This window comes from Rana temporaria, chromosome 4, assembly GCF_905171775.1.
Source record: "Rana temporaria chromosome 4, aRanTem1.1, whole genome shotgun sequence".
In the NCBI taxonomy this organism is placed as follows: domain Eukaryota; kingdom Metazoa; phylum Chordata; class Amphibia; order Anura; family Ranidae; genus Rana; species Rana temporaria.
In genome coordinates, this window is record NC_053492.1 from 342,604,701 (window position 1) to 342,620,273 (window position 15,573).

Consider the following 15,573-nt stretch of genomic DNA (forward strand, 5'->3'; position numbering starts at 1 on the left):
AAAACCGTGGATTGTTTTTTCGACGGATTGTTCGCTCAAACTTGTCTTGCATACACACGATCACACAAATTTTGTCTGAAATTCCGAACGCGGTCACGTACAACACTACGACGAGCCGAGAAAAATGAAGTTCAATGATTCCGAGCATGCATAGGTGCGTCGGAATTGCATACAGACGATCAGAAAAATTGAGAACCAGCTTTCAAACATTTGTTGTCGGATATTCTGACAGCAAATGTCCGATGGAGCCTACACACGGTCGTAATATCCGACCTAAAGCTCACATCGAACATTTGTTGTCGGAAATAGTGTGTACGCGCCATTTTCTGCCTCTCCTGCGCTTTCCCTGTTAAGTGAGCCCTCTCTCCCTGTGCTTTCCCCTTAACAGTGAGCCCTCTCTCCCTGTGCTTTCCCTCATACAGTGAGCCCTCTCTCCCTGTGCTTTCCCCTGTACAGTGAGCCCTCTCTCCCTGTGCTTTCTCTCATACAGTGAGCCCTCTCTCCCTGTGCTTTCTCTCATACAGTGAGCCCTCTCTCCCTGTGCTTTCCCCTGTACAGTGAGCCCTCTCTCCCTGTGCTTTCTCTCATACAGTGAGCCCTCTCTCCCTGTGCTTTCCCCTGTACAGTGAGCCCTCTCTCCCTGTGCTTTCTCTGTACAGTGACCCCTTTCTCCCTGTGCTTTCCCCTGTACAGTGAGCCCCCTCTCCATGTGCTTTCTCTCATACAGTGAGCCCCCCTCCCTGTGCTTTCTCTCATACAGTGAGCCCCCTCTCCATGTGCTTTCTCTCATACAGTGAGCCCCCTCTCCCTGTGCTTTCTCTGTACAGTGAGCCCTCTCTCCCTGTGCTTTCTCTCATACAGTGAGCCCCCCTCTCCCTGTGCTTTCTCTCATACAGTGAGCCATCTCTCCCTGTGCTTTCCCCTGTACAGTGAGCCCCCTCTCCCTGTGCTTTCTCTCATACAGTGAGCCATCTCTCCCTGTGCTTTCCCCTGTACAGTGAGCCCCCCTCTCCCTGTGCTTTCTCTCATACAGTGAGCCATCTCTCCCTGTGCTTTCCCCTGTACAGTGAGCCCCCCTCTCCCTGTGCTTTCTCTCATACAGTGAGCCATCTCTCCCTGTGTTTTCCCCTGTACAGTGAGCCCTCTCTCCCTGTGCTTTATCTGTACAGTGAGCCCCCCTTTCCCTGTGCTTTATCTGTACAGTGAGCCCTCTCTCCCTGTGCTTTATCTGTACAGTGAGCCATCTCTCCCTGTGCTTTCCCCTGTACAGTGAGCCCCCCTCTCCCTGTGCTTTCCCCTGTACAGTGAGCCCCCCTCTCCCTGTGCTTTCTCTGTACAGTGAGCCCCCCTCTCCCTGTGCTTTCCCTGTAAAGTGAGCCCCCTCTCCCTGTGCTTTCCCTGTAAAGTGAGCCCCCCCTCCCTGTGCTTTCCCTGTAAAGTGAGCCCCCCTCCCTGTGCTTTCCCTGTAAAGTGAGCCCCTCTCTCCCTGTGCTTTCCCTGTAAAGTGAGCCCCCCTCATTACGCTTTCCCTGTACAGTAACCCCCCCTCTCCCTGCACTTTCCTCTGTACACTGAGCACCCTCTCCCTGTGCTTTTAATGTACATTGATAATCCTCTCCCTGTGATTTTCTTGTACAGTAAGAACCCCTCCCTGTGCTCTTCCCTTTACAGCAAGCACCCCCACCCTGAATTTTGGCTTCAATACTTTGAGACACAAACTTAAAGCGGTGGTTCACCCTCCTTCACATCATTAGACCATTACATTCGGCATCGTAGCGCGAGCTACGGTATGCCGGTCTTAAATTTTTAATCCCCGTACTCACTGTGCTATCGCTCATTGAAGAATCCGACTCCCGCGGGGAATGGGCGTGCCTATGGAGAGGGAGGATGATTGACGGCCGGCTCTGGCACGTCACGCTCCCCGAAGACAGCCGGAGTAGGTCTCGGTTCTTCACGGCGCCTGCGCACAGGCTATGCGCAGGCGCCGTGAATAGCCAAGCCTATTTCGGCTATTTCCGGAGAAGCGTGACGTGCCAGGGCCGGCCGTCAATCACCTTCTCTCACCATAGGAACGCCCATTCCCCGGAATCTTCAATGAGCCATAGCACAGTGAGTACGGGGATAAAAAATGTAAGACCGGCATACCGTAGCTCGCGCTACGATGCCGAATGTAATGGTCTAATAAAAAAAAACATTTTTTTTTTTTTTAACAGGGTGAACCCCCGCTTTAATGAATAAACAAGCATTTCACCAATTTTCATTTGGTGCACGATTACAAGCTGGGCAGATGGAGAAAATCCATATTTAGGGGTTTCCTTCAGCTCTACTGGATCTAGCTATTCTGACATTGAGTTTTCATACAAGGTAACCTCTGCTTCATATGGTCCATTTCAATTGTATTACTGTGCTATATGCTTTGATCTCTATACACTTATGTTTCCATAGTTAGGTTGAAAAAAAGGCATACGTCCATTTAAATTAAACAGATAAAAACAATAAACAGAATAAATACATAATTATGAAACATGAAGACACTAACCTTGGCTTGAATCCATTTTATGGTACAATACATATACACCAACTAAGCCTGCCAGTTCAAGAAGAATCAGACCCTTAAAGACCTTCTTCACTATGGGTTCCATGCCTTGAACTTTCCTTTGAATCTGTTAAAGAAAGGTTTGTAGTTGGACATTTGAGCACATTTTAGTATTAAGATTTAAAGCAAGTCTGACAGAAAGGAATATATAAGAAAGCGATTTTGCTCTTTCTTGTGTGTATAAAGCCTCATACACACGATCAGACAAATACGTGGATTTTTGTGCGAAGGGGCGTTCGCCGTGAACTTGGTATGCATACACACGGAAGAACATTTTCAGCCAACATACACCAAACTACATGTTTTTTCAGCTCTTTACCGCCACCCTTTGGGCAACTTCTGCTATTAATAGTAAACGAAAAATTGCGCTAAAACAATATTAATAATGTGGCAATATTGAACCAGAAGGCTGCAGTAAACGGTGTAGACCCACATAAAATACAAAAGAAGAAAAAACTGCGCCAACACAAATCAACTAGCACTCATGCTAGATCAGGGTTTCTCAACTCCAGTCCTCAAGGCGCCCCAACAGGTCATGTTTTTAGGTTTTCCCTCAGATGAAATGGCTGTGGTAATTACTAAGGCAGTGAAACTGATCAAATCACCTGTGAAAAATAATGGAAAGCCTGAAAACATGACCTGTTGGGGCGCCTTGAGGACTGGAGTTGAGAAACACTGTGCTAGATAATGGTAACATAAATAAGCATATAAAGCAATCATGTGCAAATTGTCCCAATAAGTAATAAATCTTGTTGGTGTCAACATCTGAGACGAACAGCACCACAGTGAACGTTATAACATCCGTGAGAACCGCCACCACATGGAAAGCCTCTTACCAGATTGACAAGTATAAACAGCCTTAAAGAGGTATGGTCTCCATCCGTGAGTTAAAACACAGGATCCAGAAACCCCAGGAATGAATCATCCAACAAGGGATCGCTACCTCCTTCACAAAGGTGGTCCGTGGATCATAGATGACAAAAAACGGACCATAGCATAATACCGTTTTTTAATGTTTATTCTTTTAAAAAAGTTGTACTTACAAACATAAATTCGTAAAAGCGTGTAAAAAGATGCCCAGCCGGCACTATAGGAGCCCTTCCTCCTTTACATCGAAAGCGGTGACGTCACTGTACGCCTGTATTTAGCAACTGTACTTCTGCTATTGTTGTCTGATGTTTCGCATTGGTTCGGAGCATGCGTGTTTATACTTTGGATTTTAGTCTGATGGATGATCTGACGGAACACATGTTTTGTTGGACAATTTGAGAGCATGCACAGCCAACATTTGTTGTTGGAAATTCAGACAATTGTCCGATGGAGCATACAGACGGTCGAATTGTCCGTCAAAACACGTCTGTCGGACAATTGTTGTCGGAATATCCGATCGTGTGTACGGATCTTTTGGTATTCAGGACCTGATTTAGAGGAGCAGCCACCATCAATTCATATTATGTATTTTATTCTTCCTGTCTACCAATTGCCACCCAAGTTGTTATTAGGTTGTCTCAGTAGCGCCATCGTTTTGTTAACGGAGGAATATGTAGGAGGCCACAAGTAACTTTTCACTAATGATGCTAGTTGCCTTTCATTTATGCTGATAAAGGATTTAACAAATCCAGAGTTGTCAATCTGGAAAAAGCATGCAGCCAATGAAGCCAGAACACCTGATCACCATACTTGTTCTAGGTTAGTGACTCTTTGAAACCAGAATATCAGAATGGCATGCAGATTAAATGTTTTATATAAAAATAAGAAAAGGAGCCTAATGATCTCAATATGCATCCTGTAAAACCCAGTTCTAATAAATAAAATGATCAGTTTTCATGCTCCCCATTATCCACGCCCCAACGCTGCTCTCTAAACCCTCTTCCAAGTCATGGAATTTCCTGGTGGTTACAACATGCCTCAAATATGTGTTGTCATCAGCAGATGACTGTGACAACACAGGAGCACAGTGTTTTCAAAGGTAAGTGCCTGATCAATAACCTTCATGGCAGGATCACAAAGAATAACTTTAACGAGTACTGAAGATTTCTAAACTACATTAAAGTTTATATAATTTAGTGAAAATTAATTAATTTTAGTGGTTGGGTTTACATACATTTTAATTCACAAAAACGATTATTAAACGTCACAATTTTTTTTGTCTTTGCCCTTTATTCTCCTTTATACTGGCTTTTCAAAAAAACAAATGCAATAATTTAATGTTTGGATGAAAGGATTCGTGCATTAGAAAACTTTTGGTACTTGAAGTGGAACATACTGTATATCTTCTCCTCTTCTGAACCAAATTGCCAGCAAATAGATTTGTTTTTACTTTTGCCATACCTCTTGTACTAGAAAAAAAAAACTCCTTTTCCTTCCTTTTTAAATTGTACGCTGCCGTTTGTGCATGCAGAATGCAATGTATACTCTGAACATCTGTAAAATGCCAAACCTCTGCTGAGTTCTGGGACAATGAAACGCCTGCACATACCTGTTGGTATTATACCATCAATTGCAGTGTTGATAACAGGAAGCATGGAACGTACACTGCTGGGTAAGGGAAACTAAGGCTCGATTCACACCTATGCATGTTGCTTTTGAGCGTTTTTGCAGTGCTTACTGCGTTTTTTGACACGCGTTTTTACAACGATTTGCTTTTTATTTTTATTTTTTTAGCCAGCAATTATTTTTTTTTTTTTTTTACATTTCCTTTAACAACCAGCTATAAAAAGGTTAAAAAAAACGCAAACCGCGGCAAAATCGCGGTACTTGCGTTTGGATGTGGGTCCATTGAATTATATTACATGCAAAATGCTGCGTTTTGCGGGGAGAAAAAGTCCCCGACCCTTTCCAAAAACGCAGAGGCACAAAAATGCAATGATGTGAACATGTTCCATAGGAACCCATGTTAAAAAAAAAATGAATCGAGCCTTAGGCCTTGTACAGACGGGCGGACTATTCGCTGAAAACGGTCCGCCGGACCGTTTTCAGCGGACATGTCCGCCCGGAGATTTCTGTCTGATGGTTGTACACACCATCAGACAGAAATCCACGTGTAAACAATACGCGGGGCCGTCGCCGCGCCAATGACGCGCGACGTGGGCGGCCCTGGAAGTTCAAAGCTTCCACGCATGCGTCGAATCACTTCAACGCATGCGAGGGATGGCGGCCGATCGGACATGTACGGTGAGTCTGTACAGACGACCGAACATGTCCGACGGACAGGCTTCCAGCGGACATGTTTCTTAGCAGGCTAAGAAACATTTGTCCGCTGCAAAACGGTCGGCTGGACAAATGTCCGCTGGAAACCTGTCCGGTCGGACGTACCCACGACCGAACACGTCTGCTGAAACTGGTCCGCGGACCAGTTTCAGCAGACATGTTCGGTCGTGTGTACAAGGCCTTACAGGTAAATTTGCCATAGTATGTAAGCATGCCTTGCAAAAAAATAGGCCCCCCATGGGGATTCTTGGCAGCTCAGTACTGCTTTAAATAGTGCATTTTTAAGAGAGGTCTATACATCAGACCAAATAGATAGCCCTCTCTTTTTTCCTCCTCAGTTGCCTATCTGAAAAACAAAAGCTAACCTTAATGGGCCGTACAGACGACCGAACATGTCTGCTGAAACTGGTCCGCGGACCAGTCTCAACAGACATGTTCGGTCGTGTGTAGGCCCGAGCGGACAGGATTCCAGCAAACATTTGCCCGCCGGGCCTTTTCCCAACGGACAAATATTTCTGGACTTGTTTTAAAACAGTCCGCTGGAATCCTGCCCGCTCGGACATGTTCGGTCGTCTGTACAGACCTACCGTACATGTCCGAGCGCCCGCCATCCCTCGCATGCGTCGCATGACTTCGACGCATGCGTGGAAGCATTTAACTGGCAGGCCCGCCCACGTCGCCGCGACGGCGCGGACACGCCCCGCGTATTGTTTACGCGCTGATTTCTGTACGATGGTTAGTACAGCCATCGTACAGAAATCCCCAGGCAGACATGTACGGTGAAAACGGTCCGGCGGACCGGTTTCATCGTACATGTTTGCCCGTGTGTACCCGGCCTCAAAGGAAAGGCTATTAGATTTTTTGCAGAATTTGGTCTTCAGATTTACAAAAAACATGTATTTCCCTTGGATTTTTGTCGGAGGTGCTGCCCATTGATTTCAATGGGCAGGGCTGCTTTAGGAGCAGTGTATACACCGCTCCTACAGCACTGCAAAGATGCGGCTAGCAGGACTTTTTTTTATCGTCCTGCTAGCGCACCGCTCCAGTGTGAAAGCCCTCTGGCTTTCATATTGGAATAAAAGGTGCTTTGCAGGTGCTATTCCCCCCCCCCCCCCCCCCACACAGCAGTGTCCTCTGCCTCTCTACATTATCCCCCCCCACACAGCAGTGTCCTCTGCCTCTCTACATTACCCCCCCCCCCCCACAGCAGTGTTCTCTGCCTCTCTACATTATCCCCCCCCCCACAACAGTGTCCTCTGCCTCTCTACATTATCCCCCCCCCCCCACAGCAGTGTCCTCTGCCTCTCTACATTATCCCCCCCCCCCACACAGCAGTGTCCTCTGCCTCTCTACATTACCCCCCCCCCCACACACACAGCAGTGTTCTCTGCCTCTCTACATTATCCGCCCCTCCCCCCACAGCAGTGTCCTCTGCCTCTCTACATTATTCCCCCCTCCCAACAGCAGTGTCCTCTGCCTCTCTACATTACCCCCCCCCCCCCCCACAGCAGTGTTCTCTGCCTCTCTACATTATCCCCCCCCCACACAGCAGTGTCCTCTGCCTCTCTACATTACCCCCCCCCCCCCCCACAGCAGTGTTCTCTGCCTCTCTACATTATCCCCCCCCACACAGCAGTGTCCTCTGCCTCTCTACATTACCCCCCCCCCCCCCACAGCAGTGTTCTCTGCCTCTCTACATTATCCCCCCCCCCACAACAGTGTCCTCTGCCTCTCTACATTATCCCCCCCCCCCACAGCAGTGTCCTCTGCCTCTCTACATTATCCCCCCCCACACAGCAGTGTCCTCTGCCTCTCTACATTACCCCCCCCCCCCCACACACAGCAGTGTCCTCTGCCTCTCTACATTCCCCCCCCCCCCCCCCACAGCAGTGTCCTCTGTCCCTCTACATTATCCCCCCCCCCCCCACAGCAGTGTCCTCTGCCTCTCTACATTATTCCCCCCCCCCCCCCACAGCAGTGTCCTCTGCCCCTCTACATTATTTACCCACCCCCAGCAGTGTCCTCTGTCCCTCTACATTATCCCCCCCCCCCCACAGCAGTGTCCTCTGCCTCTCTGCATTATTCCCCCCACAGCAGTGTCCTCTGCCCCTCTACATTATTCCCCCCTCCCCACAGCAGTGTCCTCTGCCTCTCTACATTATTCCCCCCACAGCAGTGTCCTCTGCCTCTCTACATTATTCCCCCCACAGCAGTGTCCTCTGCCTCTCTGCATTATTCCCCCCACAGCAGTGTCCTCTGCCCCTCTACATTATCCCCCCCCCCCCACAGTATAGCTCTCTGTCCCTTTACATGACCCCCCCCCCCCCCACAGTAGAAATAGCTGGACCCCCCAGTAGTCCTTTCTGACTCCCCCCCCCCCACAAACAGCATGCCCTTTTACATCATCCACCCCTGTAGTCTGTCCTGCCCCCTGAGTCCAGATGGGACAGTGACTTGGTCTGGGTCTGGGCCGCAGTTTAGTGATGCCTGCTCTAAATCAACAAAATGAAATCACACACAGAAAAAAATAAAACTCTGAGCTGCGGCAAACACACAAAGTGTTCCAACGCCAAAAATAAGCAATCTCAAAAAAGTGTTATGCTGCTCAAATCAATACAAAAACATAACCAAAATTAAAAATACTACCAAACATATATGATAACATACAATCAATGTTATGATTAAAATTGGCATCAATGCTCCACCCCACTATATAATAATAGGTGTAATACTTTATTTCCATGTTGTCTACTCTCCTTGGTTCCTGGTATAAATTACAATAAAAGATAATCAATGTTTATACCTAAAGGGGCGTACAGTATGCTAACTGCAATGGATATGATTTAGAGCAATCCATTACTGACCTATACTAGGATCCCTGTGATTTCTTCCACAGATATAACATTGTGAGCACTCACCATGGTAGAGAGCAGCAAGCACCGCCCAACTCCGGGAAGCGGTCATATACCATGGGAAGTCATATTCGCCATCATTGTAAAGGGCATTCATAACCTACAGGTAGGCGAATTGTTTTATTATGCAAAAGTTTGCACATACAATACAATCCCACAATATCTTCGCTAAGTAATACATAGAAGCAGACCAATATGTTGTAGTGAAATGTATTCTGCGATATAAAACAAAAATACAAATTTGCCCACACAAAACATGGCCCCTTCCGAGGCTCCGAGGATCTGATGTCATCCGCAGTTGCTTTGGTGATGTCGCTCAGCAATGACTGAAGAGTTTCGGCCACGGTGGGGCTTCCTGGAGGTGGGTTATATGTGACAGAGGTGAGGAAGTGCTCCGGGAGGTGGATAAAGCGATCACATCAGGTAATGATCTCCTGGACGATTCTTTTAGGGGAGGTGGATGATCCCCACATTACTGACAGGGAGTGGGCTCTCATTGTTCTGGGGGGGGGGGGGGGGGCACATAATGGTACCCTAATATCCAGAGACTGCAGATACCCCATTAATCTGATTACTGTACACACTAAATGCTTTCCTAGCATGTATTAGGAATGGAAAGGAATATACACCATTTTGCATTGCAACATAACAAGACCTGTTGAAACCGAATCAATCCCAGGAAGATGAATTGAGGGCTCATTTACACCAGATGCAGTCAGGTGCAGTTTTTTTATGTAAAAGCAGCAAAAACAGTACAAATGCAAGAAAAAATAATGAAATCCAATGAGCCCAGTTTACACCACTGCAGTGCTTTTATAAAAAGTACAGCGTATTGGATTTTTCTGCACCAGAACGCACGCATGTATATAAAATGCGTAAACTTAGTAAAGAAAATGCATTGAAATGAATGAAAACAATTATTTCCTAAAATGCTATGCAAACGCACTGGAAACGCACAGCAGACGTAGGGATCGTTGTATAAATGAGCCCTGAATGAGAGGAATTGGTGAAAAGTGGCGCAGCTGATCTGCTTCTTTCATTTTCAAAGTGGAACTGAAGTCAGGAATACTAACCTGATCAGCCGCTTGAAGTCTGCGAGGTTCGGTGCTGGCGTTTTCTCCCTGGCGTCTCTTATCCTGGCACGCTGGCACTGTGCCGAAAATGTAGACGGAGCTACTCGTGTGCAGCTCCATGTAGGTTTTGCAGGGGATTGTGAAAGGGCAGGTAAGTGTATTTTATTGCAGAAGAGACGTTCCATTTCTCTTCTGCACTAAAGAGCATGCCTGTTTGTAGGTTTTTTTTTATTATTTAAATATTTTTATTGGTATTTCAGAAAAATAACCCTGAGCCCTGGTTCATATTGGTGCGATTTGACATGTCAAATCGGCAGCAATGGCACCGTCCTAATCAGTGCAGCGCCGATTTCAAAAAGTAGTTTCTGTACTACTTTTTACGATTTCCATTGACATCTATGCAGAAATCAGCACAGACGTCTGTGAAATAGCGGCCAAATTCAGGACTGACATGTGGGAGTGAAATCGAGTTCAGCTGAACTTCATTCCCGCAGCTCAGTGTGAACCTAGGCTTAAATCCACTTTAAAGTGGAACTAAACTCTCCTATACTTTTCAGCCAAGGAAGATGCCATTTTATTCTAAGTTAAGGATGAGCTCCGGCGTGTTCGCATAGAACACGTGCAGAGCCCGCCAGGAAGTCGGCACCCGCGCTGCGCTAATCACAGCCAGGCAGACATTTCCCGATCTCTGCAGCCGAGCATCGGACAATGTCTGCCTGGCTGTGATTAGCGCAGCGCGGGTGCCAACTTCCTGGCGGGCTCTGCACGTGTTCTATGCGAACACGCCGGAGCTCATCCTTATTCTCTGTTTGATCTGAGGTTGCCATGGTGCTGTATATGTGATCAGTTATGACACCAGCCATTTGATGGTTTGACAGTTCTGTAGAGAGCACATTCACTTGTGACAGTTAACCTCCTTATCATGCATTGAGGGCCAGTTCACACCAGACACAGTTCCGTACAGTTTTGTGTGCATTTTGTCTGCACTAAAAATGCATGCACAGCGTTTTCCATGTATTCCAAAGGCTCTAGTTGGCTCTAGTTCACACCATGCAGTCAGTTTCCGGTGCAGAAACTGATTGCATGGTATGAACTAGAGCCTTTGGAATACATGGAATACGCTGTGCATGCATTTTGTGCAGAAAAAAAGCGCACAGAACTGAACGGAACTGCGTCTGGTGTGAACTTGCCCTTAATGTAACTATTTTAGGAAACTGTTAAAGTGAAACTTAACCCATTAACATTGTTTCCCAAAACAGTTCTATTCAAGGCAAGCTGTGAATGATAACGGACACACAGGTGCTTGTGCTCTCTCCGGAACTGTCAAGCCATCAAATAGCTGGTGTTGTAAGTGATCACATATACAGCACCATGGCACCTGCAGATCAAACAGAGGGTAAGATGGCAGCTTCCTTGGCTGTAAAGGAGAGAAGGGTTTAGTTCCGCTTTAAAGCCTCATTGACGCAGGTACTGGCACCCATACTGCATGGATTGTATCCATCCCAAGCTGTGTGCAGGCAGCCTATGGAAGCAAAAACAGTTTAACATGTGTGCAGAGGCATGGACCCGAACACATAATGTCCCTGCAGCTGCCGCATGTACTTTTGCCTTTGTAGGCTCCCTGCACGCGGGTACAGGCTCAATAACCAATGCTTCATTCACATCGTACGAGTGCCAGCACCCGTGTGAACGAGGCCTAACTGAACAAGCTATACACCTGATTGGTGGCTATGCGCAAGTGCTCCAGATTCTTGCTGCTTCAGTTTTTATAAATTCCCTCCAATGTAATGCAGCTTCTCAGTCCTTAGATGTGGTGGATGCACTAATTTTCCTTTTTCATGCGTTTTTTCACTTTACTTTCACCCCGTGATCTTTCCATTGACTCACTTCCTGTTCTAGGGTGACAACTGTGCCGAGTAGTGTTGTCATTTTAGGACAAGCAGTGTGTTAGAACTGCATAACCCTGTGTTAAGACTACATACCCTGTTTCCCCAAAAATAAGACCTACCCTGAAAATAAGACCTAGCGTTATTTTCCAGGAGGGCTGCAATATAAGCCCTACCCTGAAAATAAGCCCTAGTTAAAAATGCTTGTAAAATTCTATAATCCACTATATTACAGTAGTTTATAATGTACAATGTGTGTGTTTCTGTAATATAATTGCGGGGAAGAAAGCTCCGGCGGGTAACAGAAGTGCAGAGCGGCGCTATAACAAATGTATTTGGCACAATTGTATTACAGAAACGCACACATTGTACATTATATAATACTGTAATAGAGTGGATTATAGGATTGTACAAGCATTTTAACTCGGTTCACACTGGGGGATTCCTGACAGGCAGGGAGGGAGAGGGGGAGAGGCGACATCACATGGTAAGACCTACCCCGAAAATAAGCCCTACTGTGTCTTTTGTTGGCATAATTAATATAAGACCCAGGCTTATTTTCGGGGAAACACGGTATGACGTTCCCCGCTGGATAAAATTGGATCATTCTTTCTTGGTAGTTTTTTGCCTTCCTCTGGATCAACTGTGGGTATTGGATTGTGTATATGGAATTTTTCGATTTGTGTTTTGTACAGACAGCTGTACCGAGAGTCTGCAGGAGCCTGACATTGCACCTGTGATCTGCTGGTCATAGGTGCAATGCTCTGCAGGCTCCTAAGAAAGAAATTAATAAATGCACATTTTTTTTGGGCTGCAAAAAAAAGTGTTTATTTTTACGTTAAAGCGGTGGTTCTCCCTAAAACAAATTTCTAACAATACATTCGTAAGACCCGTTACACTGCGGGTAGGCTGGCTTTTGTTTTGTTTTTTTAGTACATACCTCGATCTCGGCGTTTCGTCCCTTGGCGGTGGGCGTTCCTAGTTGATTGACGTTCCTCCGACGGGCACATACGTGACGTCACGACTTTCCGAAAGAAGCCGAACGTCGCTGCGCAGGCGCCGTATAGAGCCGACTCTATACGGCGCCTGCGCAATGACGTTCGGCTTCTGTCGGAAAGTTGTGACGCGCAGTATGCGCCCGTCGGAGGAACGTCAATCAACTAGGAACGCCCACCGCCAAGGGACGAAACGCAGAGATCGAGGTATGTACTAAAAAAACAAAACAAAAGCCAGCCTACCCGCAGTGTAACGGGTCTTACGAATGTATTGTTAGAAATTTGTTTTAGGGGGAACCACCCCTTTAACTAATCCTTTAAGGGAGGAGCTTTGTAGAACTGGCACTCCAGATTTTTTTTTAAACCATACATTGCCTTGTTTTGAGTGGGTGAGTCTGTCCATACTGTAGTAGGCAGGTAATACAATAGTGGAGAGGTATAGTGCTGTTCTCATAGAGTAAAATATCGTGGTACATTTAATTTATATACTCCAAAACAACATTCCTAAAGAGGTGCGGGGAACTTTTAGACTTGCAAGTGCAGTCAGATGAAGGAAAACTTCAAAAAAGCTCCAATAGCTTTGGTGAGATGGCTCTTACACAACAAGGCTTCATTTGATGGACACCCAACAATAGCTCAAACCATAGAAATACAGAAAAGAGCACCAGAGTATAGGCTAGGATTCCAGGATAATTGTAAGGAGCAAGGCAAAGGCATAATGAGCTGGTATGCATAACATACTAGCTCATTATGAATTACTTACCTGAGATCGAGGCCCCCCGCAGCGGTGCTCGGTCACCTCCTCTGTCGGCGCCATCTCTGCAAGATTCAGTTCCGCATATCGCGGCTCCCGCGCTGTGACTGGCTGGAGCCGCAATGTCACTCCCGCGCATGCGTGCGGGTGCCACCACTAACGGCATGATCGCCGTTAGTAACGGCACTCTCAGTGTGCCTGCGTGCCGTTGTCTACGGCACATGCGCCGTAGACATCGGTGTCTTTCTTTTGCAAATATCTCCTAAACCCTGTAGATTTAGGAGATATTTGTTGCACCTACAGGTAAGCCTTAATCTAGGCTTACCTGTAGGTTAAAGTGGTCTGTAATTGTTTAAAACTACTTTAAATGTTGATTTCAAAGTCGCATAAAAGCAACCAACTTGTTTCGGAAACAACACATCTCCCCCTTTTTCAGGGCTTAACACAGGATTAGATGACTCTGAGAGACACCAGTGACTTCAGCAAATCTGTATTAGCACCAGTATTGAACATTACCCATGGAGGAAATTTCATCTGTACAGTGCCTTGTGAAAGTATTCGGCCCCCTTGAACTTTGCGACCTTTTGTCACATTTCAGGCTTCAAACATAAAGATATAAAACTGTAATTTTTTTTGAAGAATCAACAAGTGGGACACAATCATGAAGTAGAACGAAATTTATTGGATATTTCAAACTTTTTTAACAAATAAAAAACTGAAAAATTGGGCGTGCAAAATTATTCAGCCCCCTTAAGTTAATACTTTGTAGCGCCACCTTTTGCTGCGATTACAGCTGTAAGTCGCTTGGGGTATGTCTCTATCAGTTTTGCACATCAAGAGACTGAAATTTTTGCCCATTCCTCCTTGCAAAACAGCTCGAGCTCAGTGAGGTTGGATGGAGAGCGTTTGTGAACAGCAGTTTTCAGTTCTTTCCACAGATTCTCGATTGGATTCAGGTCTGGACTTTGACTTGGCCATTCTAACACCTGGATATGTTTATTAGTGAACCATTCCATTGTAGATTTTGCTTTATGTTTTGGATCATTGTCTTTGTTGGAAGACAAATTTCCGTCCCAGTCTCAGGTCTTTTGCAGACTCCATCAGGTTTTCTTCCAGAATGGTCCTGTATTTGGCTCCATCCATCTTCCCATCAATTTTAACCATCTTCCCTGTCCCTGCTGAAGAAAAGCAGGCCCAAACCATGATGCTGCCACCACCATGTTTGACAGTGGGGATGGTGTGTTCAGGGTGATGAGCTGTGTTGCTTTTACGCCAAACATAACGTTTTGCATTGTTGCCAAAAAGTTTGATTTTGGTTTCATCTGACCAGAGCACCTTCTTCCACATGTTTGGTGTGTCTCCCAGGTGGCTTGTGGCAAACTTTAAACGACACTTTTTATGGATATCTTTAAGAAATGGCTTTCTTCTTACCACTCTTCCATAAAGGCCAGATTTGTGCAGTATACAGGGACTGATTGTTGTCCTATGGACAGAGTCTCCCACCTCAGCTGTAGATCTCTGCAGTTCATCCAGAGTGATCATGGGCCTCTTGGCTGCATCTCTGATCAGTCTTCTCCTTGTATGAGCTGAAAGTTTAGAGGGACGGCCAGGTCTTCGTAGATTTGCAGTGGTCTGATACTCCTTCCATTTCAATATTATCGCTTGCACAGTGCTCCTTGGGATGTTTAAAGCTTGGGAAATCTTTTTGTATCCAAATTCGGCTTTAAACTTCTCCACAACAGTATCTTGGACCTGCCTGGTGTGTTCCTTGTTCTTCATGATGCTCTCTGCGCTTTAAACGGACCTCTGAGACTATCACAGTGCAGGTGCATTTATACGGAGACTTGATTACACACAGGTGGATTCTATTTATCATCATTAGTCATTTAGGTCCACATTGGATCATTCAGAGATCCTCACTGAACTTCTGGAGAGAGTTTGCTGCACTGAAAGTAAAGGGGCCGAATAATTTTGCACGCCCAATTTTTCAGTTTTTTATTTGTTAAAAAAGTTTGAAATATCCAATAAATTTCATTCCACTTCATGATTGTGTCCCACTTGTTGTTGATTCTTCAAAAAAAATTACAGTTTTATATCTTTGTTTGAAGCCTGAAATGTGGCAAAAGGTTGCAAAGTTCAAGGGGGCC

At 45.9% G+C, this 15,573-nt stretch overlaps 2 protein-coding genes across 6 annotated transcripts in view; one reads left to right on the forward strand and one right to left on the reverse strand.

Moving 5' to 3' along the window:
• The window catches only part of CEBPZOS (CEBPZ opposite strand), a 42,084-nt gene extending 33,296 nt beyond the window's left edge, over nt 1–8,788 (reverse strand). The window contains exons 1-2 of one of the 4 annotated variants that reach the window (XM_040350792.1): nt 8,725–8,787; nt 2,540–2,663 (exon numbers count right to left, since the gene is read on the reverse strand). In XM_040350792.1, the coding sequence (XP_040206726.1) occupies nt 2,540–2,663; nt 8,725–8,727 (127 nt within the window). In that variant the 5' untranslated portion in view covers nt 8,728–8,787. Of the gene's footprint in view, nt 1–2,539; nt 2,664–8,609 lie in introns of all 4 variants that reach the window. The other 3 variants (XM_040350794.1, XM_040350795.1, XM_040350793.1) reach the window with 3 other exon arrangements.
• Nucleotides 8,789–9,019: 231 nt separating this feature from the next.
• The window catches only part of HEATR5B (HEAT repeat containing 5B), a 110,447-nt gene continuing 103,893 nt past the window's right edge, over nt 9,020–15,573 (forward strand). For both annotated transcript variants that reach the window (XM_040350796.1, XM_040350797.1), the window contains exon 1: nt 9,020–9,141. The gene's annotated coding sequence lies outside the window, so the exon portion shown is untranslated. The remainder of the gene's footprint in view (nt 9,142–15,573) is intronic.